The sequence below is a fragment of the Benincasa hispida genome, chromosome 1 (assembly GCF_027475165.1).
Source record: "Benincasa hispida cultivar pf3 chromosome 1, pf3_genome.v1.1, whole genome shotgun sequence".
Lineage (NCBI taxonomy): Eukaryota > Viridiplantae > Streptophyta > Magnoliopsida > Cucurbitales > Cucurbitaceae > Benincasa > Benincasa hispida.
The window spans coordinates 74182762-74198231 of record NC_143478.1 but is presented as its reverse complement, the minus strand read 5'-3'; the positions used below and the strand labels follow the sequence as shown (position 1 = coordinate 74198231).

At 32.0% G+C, this 15470-nt stretch overlaps 1 protein-coding gene across 4 annotated transcripts in view; it reads right to left on the bottom strand.

Annotated features, from left to right (window-relative positions):
• Positions 1–14050, bottom strand: part of LOC120085775 (tRNA synthetase class I (I, L, M and V) family protein) — a 30792-nt gene extending 16742 nt beyond the window's left edge. For 2 of the 4 annotated variants that reach the window (XM_039042146.2, XM_039041998.2), the window contains exons 1-11: positions 13606–14050; positions 12762–13422; positions 11836–11901; positions 8558–8701; positions 6066–6283; positions 5775–5940; positions 4437–4550; positions 3514–3611; positions 2970–3048; positions 2068–2226; positions 1581–1670 (exon numbers count right to left, since the gene is read on the bottom strand). In XM_039042146.2, coding sequence (XP_038898074.2) covers positions 1581–1670; positions 2068–2226; positions 2970–3048; positions 3514–3611; positions 4437–4550; positions 5775–5940; positions 6066–6283; positions 8558–8701; positions 11836–11901; positions 12762–13295 — 1668 coding nt within the window. In that variant the 5' untranslated portion in view covers positions 13296–13422; positions 13606–14050. Of the gene's footprint in view, positions 1–1580; positions 1671–2067; positions 2227–2969; positions 3049–3513; positions 3612–4436; positions 4551–5774; positions 5941–6065; positions 6284–8557; positions 8702–11835; positions 11902–12761; positions 13423–13539 lie in introns of all 4 variants that reach the window. The other 2 variants (XM_090315899.1, XM_039042064.2) reach the window with 1 other exon arrangement.
• Positions 14051–15470: the final 1420 nt, after the last annotated feature.

Sequence of the window (15470 nt, the reverse complement as noted above, 5' to 3'; positions counted from 1 at the left end):
AAGGGAAAAAATAAAAGAATGTACACGCACATAAAAACAAAAAGAGCAACAAATGGAGCCCATCAAACGAAGACAATGACTCCAATCCAAAAGGATGATTATCGAGATTTTTTGTCAGATAAGCCCAAACCGAGGCATTGGGTCTAATCACCTCCATAACTCTCCCACAGACTTCTCATTCTCTAACCATCTACACAAATTTCACGATTTCTCTTGGAAGGCAAACCCCCCATATAATAGCAGAAAGATAAACAGGCCTGCCAAAGGATTTTCACCTAAGTCACAATAATTCCTAATCACACTCACGGCCAAGTTACTAATTCCTCGTCCTCCTCCACGTAGATTCCCTTTATACCCTCTGCTCCACCCTCCTTTTCTTATTCCTTCTAGACCTAAAAAGCACAGACACGGATACAGATACGATATTATATGACGATACGCCAATTTCTAAAAAACTAAGATACAGATACGTTGAAGATACATTATTATATAGATGTGTGTGTATATATATATGATAATGCCCAATTAATTGTTATAATACTTATTTTACGTTAGATTACAATAGATTCAAGAAGAGAGTGAAGACTTGAAAAAAAAAATCCAATAATGTTGAGGGGTGATTGAGCGACTAGAGCAGAAGGTAAGAAAGAAGTAGAGGATGAAGATTGAAGAATGAAGTTGAGGATGAAGAGGGCGTGAAGCATGACTTAGATAGTGAGGGAGAAGAAAAGAATGAAGATTTAATTACGTTTCAAGGTTTTTCTTTTAACTTTTAATGTTTTTATCATTTTTAATTTTATTTTGTTTTGGATTGCTCGATTTAAGTAGACTTTTATGTTTGGTTAAAATCACTTTTGTCATTTTCAAAATCACCGTGGAACATGTTTAATCCTTCAAAACGAATTTTGATGATATGAAATTTGCATTTAAAAGTGTAAAATTGAAAACTAAATTAATTTTGAGTAACTAAAAGTGTGTTTTTTGAGTGATTTTAAAAATGAAAAAAGTGATTTTGATGATTTTAAATCATTCTGAAACACATTTAAATAAAATGGGTTGTGGGTTGGGCTTTTTAAGTGGTTGGGCTTAAATTTAGGGGGAAAGAAAAACCCAATATATCCCCTTCACATATCTAGAAGCAGATACGCATATCTGAAAATTAAATAAATAAAAAAAAAAATCAAATACTTCAAATCATGTATCAGACACGTATCTGCCATGTATCTGGATGTATCCGTATCTGATACGTATCTAATACCGATTCTCTGCACAATTAGAAGTATTTGTGCTTCCTAGTTCTCCTAGTTCTAGATAAATAATCAACTGTGTTGGCTTCTAATCATCTCTCTATGTGAGAAAATTTGAAAACTACAAGTTCTAAACAATACAAAACAGTAAAATCAAAAGTCATTGATTCTTAAAGTAAAATAAAAATGTAAAGCGGCCAAAGACAAAATAAAAATAAAACTAAAAATCTTAACTTTCATAGTTCCAAAAAAAAAAAGCAAAAAATGCCAGTATTGACTGATTTCTCAACCAGAAAAATAATATTTAAGAGAAACGAGATTAAGTAGTCTTACATCATCTACCCTCCGAAGCACACCGTATTCAGGACCTCGTTTGGAGGGAATAGTAATATGATCAATCTTGTGACGATGCAGATCAAACACCTGAAAGATCGAAAACAGAAGATTTCCACAAATAACGCTCAAGTATTTACAAGCAGTTTCCACCAGAACATGGAAACCAAGCCATTTCATAATACATGAGGTGATGAGGGTCACCAAGCCATTTCGTAATATTTTTTGCGTTAGAAGACGTCAATTTATTTTCTTCTCCATGGTAGGAGGGGATCATGTCCTCACTCCTCAAACATGGAAACCAGACAGTTTAATAAAGAGAATTAAAACTCACTGTAAACCATTTAACTTATTATGGTTGAGCTAAAAGCACCCCACACATAATAAACAATTCGATAAAGAGAAATAAAACTCACTGTAAATGGTCGCCCCCGACCTAAAGCAATATATTTGCAGATAACAAAAGCTGGGAAATAAAGAGCGAGACCTTAACACCAGAAAGCTTTTCAAGTTTCTCAATTGAGTCCATGACCAGTATTTCCTCCCCATCCTCGCTAACCCAGACAGGGAGAGGTGTTCCCCAAAATCTACTTCGACTGACAGCCCAATCTCTTGCATTCTCTAGCCAATTATGGAATCTTTTCTCCTGCAATTTGACATTAACAAATAAAGATGAAGCTAAAATAGATCTCGCGATCCATGAAACAGTTCATTTTCACATCAGCACTTCGTTTTCTCAATCCAAGTACATTTCAGGTCTCAATTGCAGAGTTCTAAAATGTTTGTATCTTCAAGCTACGAAAAGAAAGAAAGAAAGAAAGAGGGGGAACAAAAAGAAAAAAAGCTCAATGCTTGAGAGTGTATATAAAACATGGAAATTTTTCATGATAGTTCTCTTTCTCAGAAGCATAGTTATATCGATGCACTCGAATTTAATTTTAAGGGGAAAAAAACGAAAGAGAGCCCACAAAAAAGAAGGCGAACTACAAAAAGGCCGTCCAACCAAGTAAAATAAGTTCTAACAAATAACCAAAAATAAGATTCGCCACAAAATCCCACAGAAGCATAGGTATATTAATATGAAAAATAAATTTACATTAAGATACTTCTTCAAAATATATATACACACACATATGCATACATATATATATATACGCTCTGTGTGTGTAAAGAACCATCCCAAAGTTCTAAAATACTTAACGTCAAGGATGTTATTTCTTCATGGCAACAAGAAACTTCTATCAATCTTATATATCTTGATTCATATCATACTACCACCTTTTACACCATGCATAAAAATCAACCCCGTCCAACCTTACCCATACATACTTGTTCAGATAGAGGGAAATATGAGTATTTAAGAGAAGAGTTTAGCATAAAATATAAAACCTTCACGAAGTCAGGCACCCAATAAGTCTTCTCGTTGTTTTCTAGTAATTTCTCCTTTAGTTTCTCGACTCGGACAAACCTAAAGAAAGAGAAGTCTAATTGGTTAGAATAGTAACAGTAGGAGGAAAACAAACAAAAAAAATCACAAGTGATTATTTATATATGTCAGCATTCAAGAATGAATATCTGATAAGAAAAAGGTGAACTGTATATAGAAAGAGAAAAATAGCAATATAAGCACTATAATCAAGTGCAAATTTAAAATTCAATAATAGTAACCCTTGGAACACAATAGAAGTGGCATCTACTATTACAAGGGTTTTCTTTTTAAAGAACAAGCTATAAAACGAATATTTCATTATTTCTTTGCCATTTTAAGAATACTCTCTTAGCATTAACTGGGCGCAAAGTGTGAACCAAACCCAACTGAACTCTTCATTTATTCAGGGGGTGGGAGGTAAACAGTTGCAGTGTCAAAATGTACACGTGCACAAAAACAAAAACACCAATAAAAGATTTCAAAATAGATAATAGATGGACTTGCCAGCTTGGGACAGCCCTGTAGATAAGGGGAGTATCAGATCTCCAGCAGAAAGGGTAAGAATGGGTAAAGCTTCCTGATTTAACAAGCCTCCCTTGTGCCTGAAACAGAAGATTTCTGACTAATAATGCACGTCCAAAATAAAATAATAAAGAATTTTACGAGATTCCAACATACTATTATTTCAGGTAGATTTTTCCCCCTCTCATTTACACTTCCCTCATCCAAAAGCAACAAAGAAGATCAACAAAAATATAAAATTACAGAGTGAAAACATAATTGTCAAGTAGATACATCCTCAAGGATAAAGCTATAGGATATAATTAGAAACTCTTTTTGCTTGTGAGCTATGAACCAAAGAATCAACCTAAACTCCAAGAATTGGATATTCACCCATCGGTTACAAGTTCAAGATCCAAACATTATTCTATTCTTCTATTAGTGAAAAGTTTGTTTCTTTATCAAAAAATAGTTCATGTTGCAAACAAGAACGAAGGCCAAATTGTGAATTCAAGCTCCATTTTGAATTCAAATTGTGAATTCAAGCTATAGGATATAATTAGAAACTCTTTTTACTTGTGAGATATAAACCAAAGAATCAACCTAAACTCCAAGATTTGGATATTCACCCATCGGTTACAAGTTCAAGATCCAAACATTGTTCTATTCTTCTATTAGTGAAAAGTTTGTTTCTTTATCAAAAAATAGTTCATGTTGCAAACAAGAACGAAGGCCAAATTGAGAATTCAAGCTCCATTTTGAATGCTCCAAGCTTATCAAGATTTCATCAAAGAGTTGCAAATTTACAAGGGTTTTCATATCACATAGAAAGATATTGGGATGCTATACCTACATGTAATGATTCAAAAGATATTCCAAGAAAAATAATTCAACTTGAACATACTACATTAAGTGCAAGAACATACCTTCACCGCCTCAATTATATCCTTGTCTGCATCCTTGACATAACGTCCAGAAAAATCAGTAATCTTTGTTGTAAAGCAACCATCATCATCGACTGCAACAATCAAATTCTCACCCTACAAGCAAACGGAACAAACAAAAGAAAAAATAAGATAGGAAATGTAGAGTAACTTATCCTTAGAAACATTAGAGCACACTTTTGCAATCTTTTATTTTTAAACAAGATATGACATTCTCATTGTAAAAATGAAAAGATACAAAAGTGATCAAAGGAGACAAACCACCAAAAGCAGTAAATGAAAATAAACAATATAAGTAAACTTGAACTTAAATATCTAGCGAGGGAAAAAAAGGCATCCAAATTAGATCAAAAATCATTAACGGAATAATTAGCAAATTAATAAGAGAGAGAATACAAATGAGATGCTTTGAAAATATCAATGTCGAATCTTTCCCTCCAAACTCTGAAAATTCTTGAAAACAACATTTGTATTCTTGAAGTTCAAAAAATACTAAAAATCTGATTAAAAACAAATATTATTCCATTTGACAAGTTCCTTTCACTCTTGCTAAAATTGAAACATGTATAACGTAATATAACAGATTGCATAATATTGGAAAACAATAAGCATACAAATATTTATTAGGTAGTAACTATGTTAATAAATTAATTAATAATATTTGAGATATAACTAAATTCTTAGTTGGTAACTACCAATATTCTTATTATTTATAAATATATTACTACACACATTTTGAACAAGTTTTAAAATTCAGAACCTATGAAACGTATATTCAAAAATATTTAAAAATATTTAAAAACATAAATACCACTTTGTTTTTTCATTGAATCCTTTAGCCCATTTGAACTTTTTGTGTTTGGTTTTTAAAAATTAATTCCACTTATTGGTTTCTTTGTTTTTTCATCTACCTTTTAAGAATGTTTTAAAAAAATGTTATTAGTCGTAATGTTTTCAAAATTCAAATCAAGTTTTAAAAATTTCCAAAGATAGTTTTATAGAACCTGATTTTGTTTATATAATTTGGCTCAGAATTCAAATGGTTGTTTACTGAGCAAAAAAATGTTGAGGAAACGCATAGTTCTTGAAAACCAAAAAACCAAATACTTATCATACCAAGTCGTAGTTTATAAATTTTTGTTTTTAAATTTTTATTTCCAGATCACTAACCAAATGCACCTCAGATCACTGACCTTCAAAATGCTAATACCTAACAAGTTAATCAACATCACTTTTCTTGGTTGTCAGCAATCATGTAGTGTGAATTCATATAGCATTTACTAATGATATGTGAAAAATAAAAGAATCTTCATCACAGACCTTATTGATCACTTGGTTCTCAATGCAAACACGGTAATCATCTTCACCGAATGCAGGAGCACAATGGACAATCCCCGTACCACTATCATCAGTGACATAACTATCCGCAACAACTCTAAACGCCACATCAGAAAATTCCTTAAAGTAATCAAACAATGGCACGTACCTGCAATTAGATACAATTTAATAAACATTCATGAAACAGAAAAATAAATATATACATATATATATATATATAGCAGCCTTGCTAAAATCATCGAGAAAGATGTTGATACCAATGAAAATGCTTACTTTTTACCCACGAGAGAAGCTCCCAATACTTCCTCCAATATCTCAAATGAGTCCTCCACTGAGTTCTCTGTTTTTGAATTTGAGGATCCCTTTTTCTTAGGATTTGACTTAACGGAATCATTAGCATTTGGTGCATTCACTTTTTGTTTCTCAACAGGTAGAGCTGATAATCGGGATTTAGCAACCACATAAACTTTTCCAGACACCTTGTTGCGAACCTGGTATTTTTTTTCATCAGTTATAAATAAAAAATAAAAATAAATAAAAAAAAAATAAAAAAAAATCTGAGGGCTTAGGCACAATGAGCAAAAGCACCTAGATGCTGTAAGATAGGCAATATGTTGAAAAATATACAGTGTGTATAAATGCATAAAAAACCATATACAATTAAGCATGAAATATTTAACCTGGAGTCTGTGTAATGTGAATACTTTTATATCATAAATGAACTTTTTTAATGAAAAAACCCAACTTTCATTAAGAAAAAGAATGATAGAATACATGGACATAAAAATGTAAAATAAATAAATTTAAAAAAAAACACACACAGACACAAAAAGAAGTCAAAATAAAAGAAAGGACACGAGAAATAAAACCCAGTCAATAATTACAGAAGAGCCTAGAAACAAAGGCCTAAAGAGAAATGGAGAGTCTATTGAGGGGCTAGAAGGCAACACCAAGGCCACTGGATAGAGTTTCTAGAGTGAAAGATAAGAATCTAGGAGGTTAACACTGATTCCACAGGATGGAGTCTCTTATTTGCAGAAATTTTTTGGGTAAGAAATTAAACTTTCACTGAAAAGACTATAAGAATACAAGAGTGCATAAAAATAAGCCCAAAAAGCAGGAAAAGAAGGACTCTTTTCAGCTTGAACGTTCTATGACATGGTTGATTAGAGCTTCTGGACAGGGATTGATGCTAAGTGTAGATTTTTTTTTCTTTTTCTTTTTCTTTTTCTTTTTCTTTTTTTAAAAAAAAAAAAAAGAAAATAATCATAAATTTTCATTTATAAAATGAAATGAGTCTAATGCTCAAAGATACAATAACCTTCAAGGGAATAGAGAAATTGTGAAAGACAAAAGGAGGAAAAAATGACTAATGGGATACAAAGAGGAGAATACATCAATAAACAATCTCTTAAAACCTAACAAACCAACTCCAAAAAGGAAAGCAATACTAGAGAGCACATAAACTAAAAAGCCAAAGCCGATAGCAGTCCAATGAGCCGACAATGTGAGAAGACCAATAAGGCCAGAAGTGCGAGAATCAAACCACAAAACAAACCAACTTCTAAACCGTCGCTTCCAAGAATACAACTACTAGAAAATAAAAATGTAACTTTGGACAAAACAGTAAGGCTTAGGCTCATAAACACGAGAAAACCACCAAAAAAAAAAAAAAAAAAACTTCAATTCCCAGACAAAATCACCAAGCTATGATTTAACTGAATGAGAATGAGGAGGAATTGATTCCATCTGAAAACCACATTTTCCAATCAAATCGGAGAACTTGGCAGGAATTTTGGGAGACAATTTTGCTTGAATATTTTCACTCTCAAACAAAGTATCAAAACCATCGGCAAAGCAAACTTCTGGAGTCTCCTCAACAAAATCATCTTGTGCTAGAGAAGTCAAAACATCCTCGTTGCTTAAACTAACATCTGAGTCTCCATCGTAATCAGAAGAAGTATCTTTAGGAGGTGGATGGTTATAGACTCCTTTTACAAAAGTAATATTTGAACCTGGAACTTTAATGACTGATTGGCTGAAGTTCGAACTATAAGGCAAAGGATGTGGATTGTCCGCCAGTTGTGAATCAGCTAATAGTAGACGTGTACATGACTCCTCCAAAAACACTTGAATTGATCTCAAAATGTTCCTTTGTGGATGACGGCTTCTTTTTTGTGCGATTGTAAGAAAGAGGATAATATGAAAATGGAGAACATTCCATGTTCACATCCTCTTTACTGCTCTCTACGTCAATAGGTTGTGAAGTACTAACTGCCTTTTCCATAGGACTATTCTTAGAGGAAGTGGATCCACCTCATTCGAAGCTGGAGCAAAACTGATTTCCTACCCTAATATTTCCAACTTGAGTCTTTTGACCAGATTAATGGTATTTCCAAAAGATGCGTAATAATGCTGAATGTATTCCCGGACCTTTGTATAGATCAGGACAAAGAAAAACCACTGACCACCTAACCATATACATACCTAGTACTTGGTGTCTAACTAGTGACTGGGATGACGGCTACTCAAGCAATATAGACAAGGAAATAGAGAACAAATTTCAAAGGTCATCTCTTAACCAAAGATGCAGCAAAACAAAAGTCATATGCATGCACTTCACAAAGAGATTTGACAAGGTTAAATTGTAGAGTCAAACAGAACAGCAAACAGAATGTGGTGTTCAAAACCACGCAAAAGTACACTTAAATTTGCTAATAACTATCAGAATGTAATATATTGAAAATAAATCTACATCACCAGACCTTCACATAGACAAAATTGGCATTAACACAAAGAGCAAGATTACTCGGAAGGGTCCATGGAGTAGTTGTCCAAGCCACAAAAGCCGCATTTTGGGGATCCCCGAGTACTGGAAAAGTTACCATTATTTCAGGATCAGGGACATCCTGTATAAGGTAATACTCTTGGGTATCAGAAGACAGATGACAAGTCAATCTCATGCAAATCAACAATTCATACATTGACTGGCATCTAGAAAAGTGATTTTAGTAAACCAATGCAACTGCAGAACATGAAATTTTATGCAGTCAAACCACTGAAGAATAAGACTGAAAATTCTCCACTTGATTTGAAAATCTATGCTCACCAAACGAACAGAAAGAACAAAATTTTGGGTTTTTCTTTAAACCCATCCCAATCCTATTTAAAGTAAAAATTATCATTGCTATAATTACTATGTTACTATTTGCCAATTTAAAAATACATAACGTGAATAAATACTATTTACCATCACAAACGAGAGAAAAAAAATAAAAATAAAAGGGGGGGGGGGGTTTCAATTTGCACATTTTAACTATTATTTTCTCAAAAAAATGACAAATTAAAAGTTCACATAATACTTTTCTCATACTGTAGCAAATGAAACAAAGCATCATACTTTTTTGGTAAAAAAAATCAATTTTTATCTGAACTTGAAACGGAGAATTATTTTTAAACAGATATTGCAATTTTTACCCTATGTTCAATTACTACTAAATTCACTCACTCGTTTTAACCAAAAGGAAAAGTAAATTTCTGTCAAAACTTCAACAAAAATCAAACCTTGCACAAAATTAAGCTCGATTAATGCAAAAACAAATAATAATTAAAAAATAATAATAAAAGTCATTTAACAATTATCCCAAAACTTCTAAATTTCAACAAAAATTCGGCCCTAATACCGTTTTGTTTGGAGTCTCATCAATTTCATCAGAAATTTTTTAATGATTTTTCAAGCGCAAGCCTATTTCAAGATAAAAATTGCAACACTTGATCGAGTTTAAGATAAAGATTACAACACTAACCAACACTAAAGAACAACTAGATTAATTTGAAAGTATAGGATAAAAATAGATACACATTATCATGATTAGGGGAAATTTTTTTTCCTAACCTTAATGTGATGGTGATGTTTAAACAAACAAATAACCACTGTAAGGATTATACTCATTAAAATGTGCAAAAGGCTCTATAAATGAACATTACTCCTCAAAAGAGTTAATTCTAAAAAATATACTAAAATTATTAAGTAAGAGAAGACTTTTCACTAAGAAAATGATAATAACAAGATTTTTAATTATTTTATGAATGAAAAATTTTGTTTCCTATCAAAAAAAAATTATTATTATCAATTTCTCGATGAATTGTCCTCTATTTCTTAGGGGAAAAAAGGGAAAACAAAAAATCAAGAAACTTTTAGCCCCTATTTAGTAACCATTTGATTTTTGGTTTTTAGTTTTAAAAATCAATCCTATAAACACCCCTTCCACCTCTAAATTTCTTGTTTTGTTATTCACTTTTTACCAATATTTTCAAAACTCAAGTCAAACTTTTAAAACTTGTTTTTGTTTTTGAAAGTTGGCTAAGAATTCAACTCTTTAACTTAAGAAAGATGCACTTTGCAAGAAACTGAGAAGTAACAGGCTTATTTTTCAAAACCAAAAACAATGTCTCGTTTGGTAACCATTTGGTTTTTGGTTTTCAAATTTTTAAAATTAAGCCTATAAACACCTATTCAACCTCTAAGTTTCTTGCTTTGTTATCTAATATTTACCGATATTTTCAAAAACCAAGTCAAGTTTTGAAAACAACAAAAACTTAAAAACTGTGTTTTGGGGATTTTCCTAAGAATTCAACTCTTTTACTTAAGAAACATGCAAATTATTGTAAGAAATAGAGAATTTGATTTTCCTATTTAGTAACCATTTGATTTTTGGTTTTTAGTTTTAAAAATCAATCCTATAAACATCCCTTCCACCTCTAAATTTCTTGTTTTGTTATTCACTTTTTACCAATATTTTCAAAACCCAAGTCAAACTTTTAAAACTTGTTTTTGTTTTTGAAATTTGGCTAAGAATTCAACTCTCTAACTTAAGAAAGATGCACTTTGCAAGAAACTGAGAAGTAACAGGCTTATTTTTCAAAACCAAAAACAATGTCTCGTTTGGTAACCATTTGGTTTTTGGTTTTCAAATTTTTAAAATTAAGCCTATAAACACCTATTCAACCTCTAAGTTTCTTGCTTTGTTATCTAATATTTACCGATATTTTCAAAAACCAAGTCAAGTTTTGAAAACAACAAAAACTTAAAAACTGTGTTTTGGGGATTTTCCTAAGAATTCAACTCTTTTACTTAAGAAATATGCAAATTATTGTAAGAAATAGAGAATTTGATTTTCCTATTTAGTAACCATTTGATTTTTGGTTTTTAGTTTTAAAAATCAATCCTATAAACATCCCTTCCACCTCTAAATTTCTTGTTTTGTTATTCACTTTTTACCAATATTTTCAAAACCCAAGTCAAACTTTTAAAACTTGTTTTTGTTTTTGAAATTTGGCTAAGAATTCAACTCTCTAACTTAAGAAAGATGCACTTTGCAAGAAACTGAGAAGTAACAGGCTTATTTTTCAAAACCAAAAACAATGTCTCGTTTGGTAACCATTTGGTTTTTGGTTTTCAATTTTTTAAAATTAAGCCTATAAACACCTATTCAACCTCTAAGTTTCTTGCTTTGTTATCTAATATTTACCGATATTTTCAAAAATCAAGTCAAGTTTTGAAAACAACAAAAACTTAAAAACTGTGTTTTGGGGATTTTCCTAAAAATTCAACTCTTTTACTTAAGAAATATGCAAATTATTGTAAGAAATAGAGAAGAAATAGGCTTAATTTTCAAAAAAAAAAACAAAACAAAACAAAACAAGAACCAAAAAGGGACCTTAACTTTTTAGCTTTCATATGACAAATTATGTATTCCTAATTTATTGAATATTTCATTCATTATATATTCAAAATTACTCACGAAATAGTAGACTAAATCAAAAACCAAATGGTTACCAAAAGGGACCTTAACTTTTTAGCTTTCATATGACAAATTACATATTCCTAATTTATTGAATATTTCATTCATTACATATTCAAAATTACTCACGAAATAGTAAACTAAATCATACATGCCCATGGCTTCTACCTACAAGATAAAAAGATTCGACTAATATTTATTGCAAGGACAAATTTTCAATTGAAGAAAGAGCCCCAAACCTTATAGCTCTGACCAGCTTCGAAGTTTGAAAGTGGTGTCTTGCAACCAGTACTATATGGCATGACCTAAGAAAGCAACGATGCAAACAAATTTATAATTGAACTCATACCCAATAGTAGAATTAAAGTAATTGCAGTTAGTTATATTTACATAGTTCCAAGGATCAAAAATAATTAATACATATATCTCATCCAGTGCCATGTAAACCACTTTACAGGAGTCAGGATATCAAATAAATAACGAATATTATTTAAAACATGTCAAAACAAGAAAGAAAGACACAAAAGCATAAACATACTCAATAGCTACAACAACAATGTGCCATTATGATTTATTTCTTTTTTTCCTTGTTCTTTCCAATAGAAAACAATTTTATTGATGTATGAAATTACAAAATGAGGAAGGATTATCGATGCTACAAGAATTGGGTAATATGTGAGACTATGGATGCCTCACACCTACTACATATTATTACACCCTTAATACTCATGGCAGGTATGAAAATGGTATTGCCTTCACTAAATAAACAAAGTCCATGAACAACAAAATTTGGTACAAAATCTTTACCTATACTCTCTTTACTTGTCTAGTGCTTATGATTAAAGATTATTCTGGACCACAAGTAGAGAAGAGACGTCAAATAACTCTTGGGTTGATGAACTGTAGGCTAAATATAAGGACTTATGTTAAAAAATATAATACACTGTGTCGAAAGAATTAAGGATAACTTTCAAATCCTATATCTCATCAAACAAATCAAATTTTCCCATAGGTCTTAAAATTTCACGTCTTCCCACCCCCTATTCCCATGTTTTAAGAGAAAGTGCAATGAAAGAACGAAGAAGCAACTCATAATATAATACAAGCAGTATATAGGAATATTAGCCGAACTGTACAAATGGAGATAGATTATAAACCAACTAACCTTAAAACCTTTGTAGACAAGACCTTTCTCGTAGAGCTGAGAGAAAACCCACCAAACACTCTCCATGAACTTCAAGTCCATTGTTTTATAGTCATTCTTAAAATCAATCCATCGTCCAGTACGCGTGATGATTTTTTCCCACTCCCCCACATACCGCGTAACTATACTTCTGCATTCTTCGTTATACTTGTCGATCCCCATCTTCAACACATCGTCTCTCCTCTTGATCCCCAGCTTCTGATCAATCTCGTTCTCAACAGGCAATCCATGGCAATCCCATCCAAAGCGACGAGTCACATGATGACCAGTCATGACCTGATACCGGGTGACAATGTCCTTGATGGTTCCTGCCAAGATGTGTCCATAATGTGGAAGACCAGTGGCGAAAGGAGGCCCATCATAAAAAATATACTCAGGAAGGTCCCGTGTGCGCTCGAGCTGGGTCTCAAATGCCTTGATATCAGACCAATACTCAAGAACCCCCTCCTCGTGCTTAGGGAACGAAAAGTCCTTACCCTCGCAAACTTCATCCATGGCAGCACTACACTTGAGTTGAAGAATAGGGTGTTTGCTCAGAAATAGACCAAATGTGTAGCACAACTGCCAATTAGAGTGTGAAGAGGAGATTCTTGGGAATAACAAAAACTCCCCACAATTCAATCTGCATAAAGATGCGACTTGTGAGGAAAAGCATCCAAAGCTTTGCAGCAAGAAAATTAAATAAACGAAAAAAGAAAAAGGAACAAAACATAGCAAAAGAAAAAGAAGTGGATGGTACCGAGCTTGGAATCCTGAGTGACAATCTTCGAGCAGAAAAAGAAGAAATGAGAGTGTAGAGAAATACCCGAGAGTGGCTTGGCGCAGAGTTATCCTAGTAGTTCTCTTCAGCGGCTGCTTTGAAGAAATCGAACGGAACAATGGAACAGCGTTTCTATTTCGGCAGTGCGTTGGTTTGGTCTGATCAGTTCAGTTTTAAGGTAATTAAATACCCGGTTCAGTTCGCTGTTCGATTCCGTGGGTGCTAACGAATACCGGGTTTAGTTAACCCTGATTGCGGCGGCGATTCGTCGGAAGGCTGAACTTGGGAGATGAGAGCGCAGGGTGTGGTGAGCGACGGCGCGCGGCGGGCCGGGGGGCAGTGGCTGTAGTAATGGGACTATGGGAAGATGGAGGGAGTGGCTGTGAAAATTGCTATAGTTAACCTAGAAATCAAAGCCATTTCTTTCAACGAAAAAAACAGCATGTTTTTTTTTTTTACTTTGAAATTATGCTTTTGCCCACGAATGAACAAGGTTCGGAATATCGAATTTTGAAAAACTTTAAGAAAAATGTTATAATTAATTAATGTAATTTTGATTGTGGTTTAATAAGGCTATAATTCTATTTTTTTATCATTTCTATAAAGTGAGATAATATTTAAGGGGCATTTGGTGCGCGATAAAAACATAGAGTTGAGTTGGTAATTATTATTTAGAGGGTTAAATTGTTCGGGTTTGTTATGCTCAGTTGAGTTAATAATTATTGTCTTTGTTTGGTGTGAGAGAGTCGAGTTGAGTTGGGAAGTCTGTATTTGAGTGCATGGTTTAGTTGAGTTGGGTTGGTATCTAATGCAGTTTTTGTAAATGAGATTAGTTCTTTGGGTTTTTTTTTGGCTTTTTTTGGCTTTTTTTTGCTTTGCTTAGTTAATTAATTTTCAATTATACATCTATTTTCTAAACCCTTTTATGATATAAACTAGAAAACTCTAGTTTTTTCAATTTTTACAACATAACATATTCTTTTCAACATGTTCTTTTCAGAAATTGTAAAAACTCTTAATTCTTTTCAATTTGTAAAACATACCACCAAAATGCATGTCATATTACAACTCTATTACTTATGAATTAGTATATTGTATGTATGTATATTGAATCTTGCTGACTTAATATTATTATAAAAAATTAACATGTTGTACACATAAATATTGAATAACTGGAAACTTAACCATTTATGTTTTTATAATATGCATTGTCTATGTCGAACTGAAATTGTGCATAGAATAATTACTTTTCATTTCATAATAATGTTGAGAACGTCATAGTATAGTACGATTACATTATTTTGAACATCACAACAATAATATCAAACGACCAAACATGCGGTTGTTCCAAAAAACAAATTAACAAAATACATGTTTTTAGGTTTAAACATAAGGTGGTCAATCTAGTGGTTCCGAGCAAGTAGGCGTATGTAATACCGTGGTTATGTCTCTTTCAGTATAACAAGGAAGAGGTCTATCTTTTATACGTCTGTGCCAATTATATCAATTAGGTCTCATCTATCTCTTCAATATCAAATATGGCCTAAACTACCTCCTTCAATAGCCATATTGGAGATGTTCTTTATATAAATAAAAACATATTTTTTATTCTATACCCATTTACAATTTTCTTTTTAATTTTACATAAAATTACAAGACAAAATAAAATGAAATAAAAATTGAACCAATTTAAAATTATAAATGAAATTATAGATAAAAATTTATAAATTGAGAATTAGGGAATATTTTCTATTTTATTTTCTGTATTTTCAGCTATTTTTATAAAGATTAATTTTATGTATTTACAGCTATTTTTTGTATAAATAAAAATATTTTTTTAACAAAATTCTTATAAATAGAAAAATCCCAAAAATATTTGCATTTTATAGCAAAAAGTTCAAAAAGTGCAT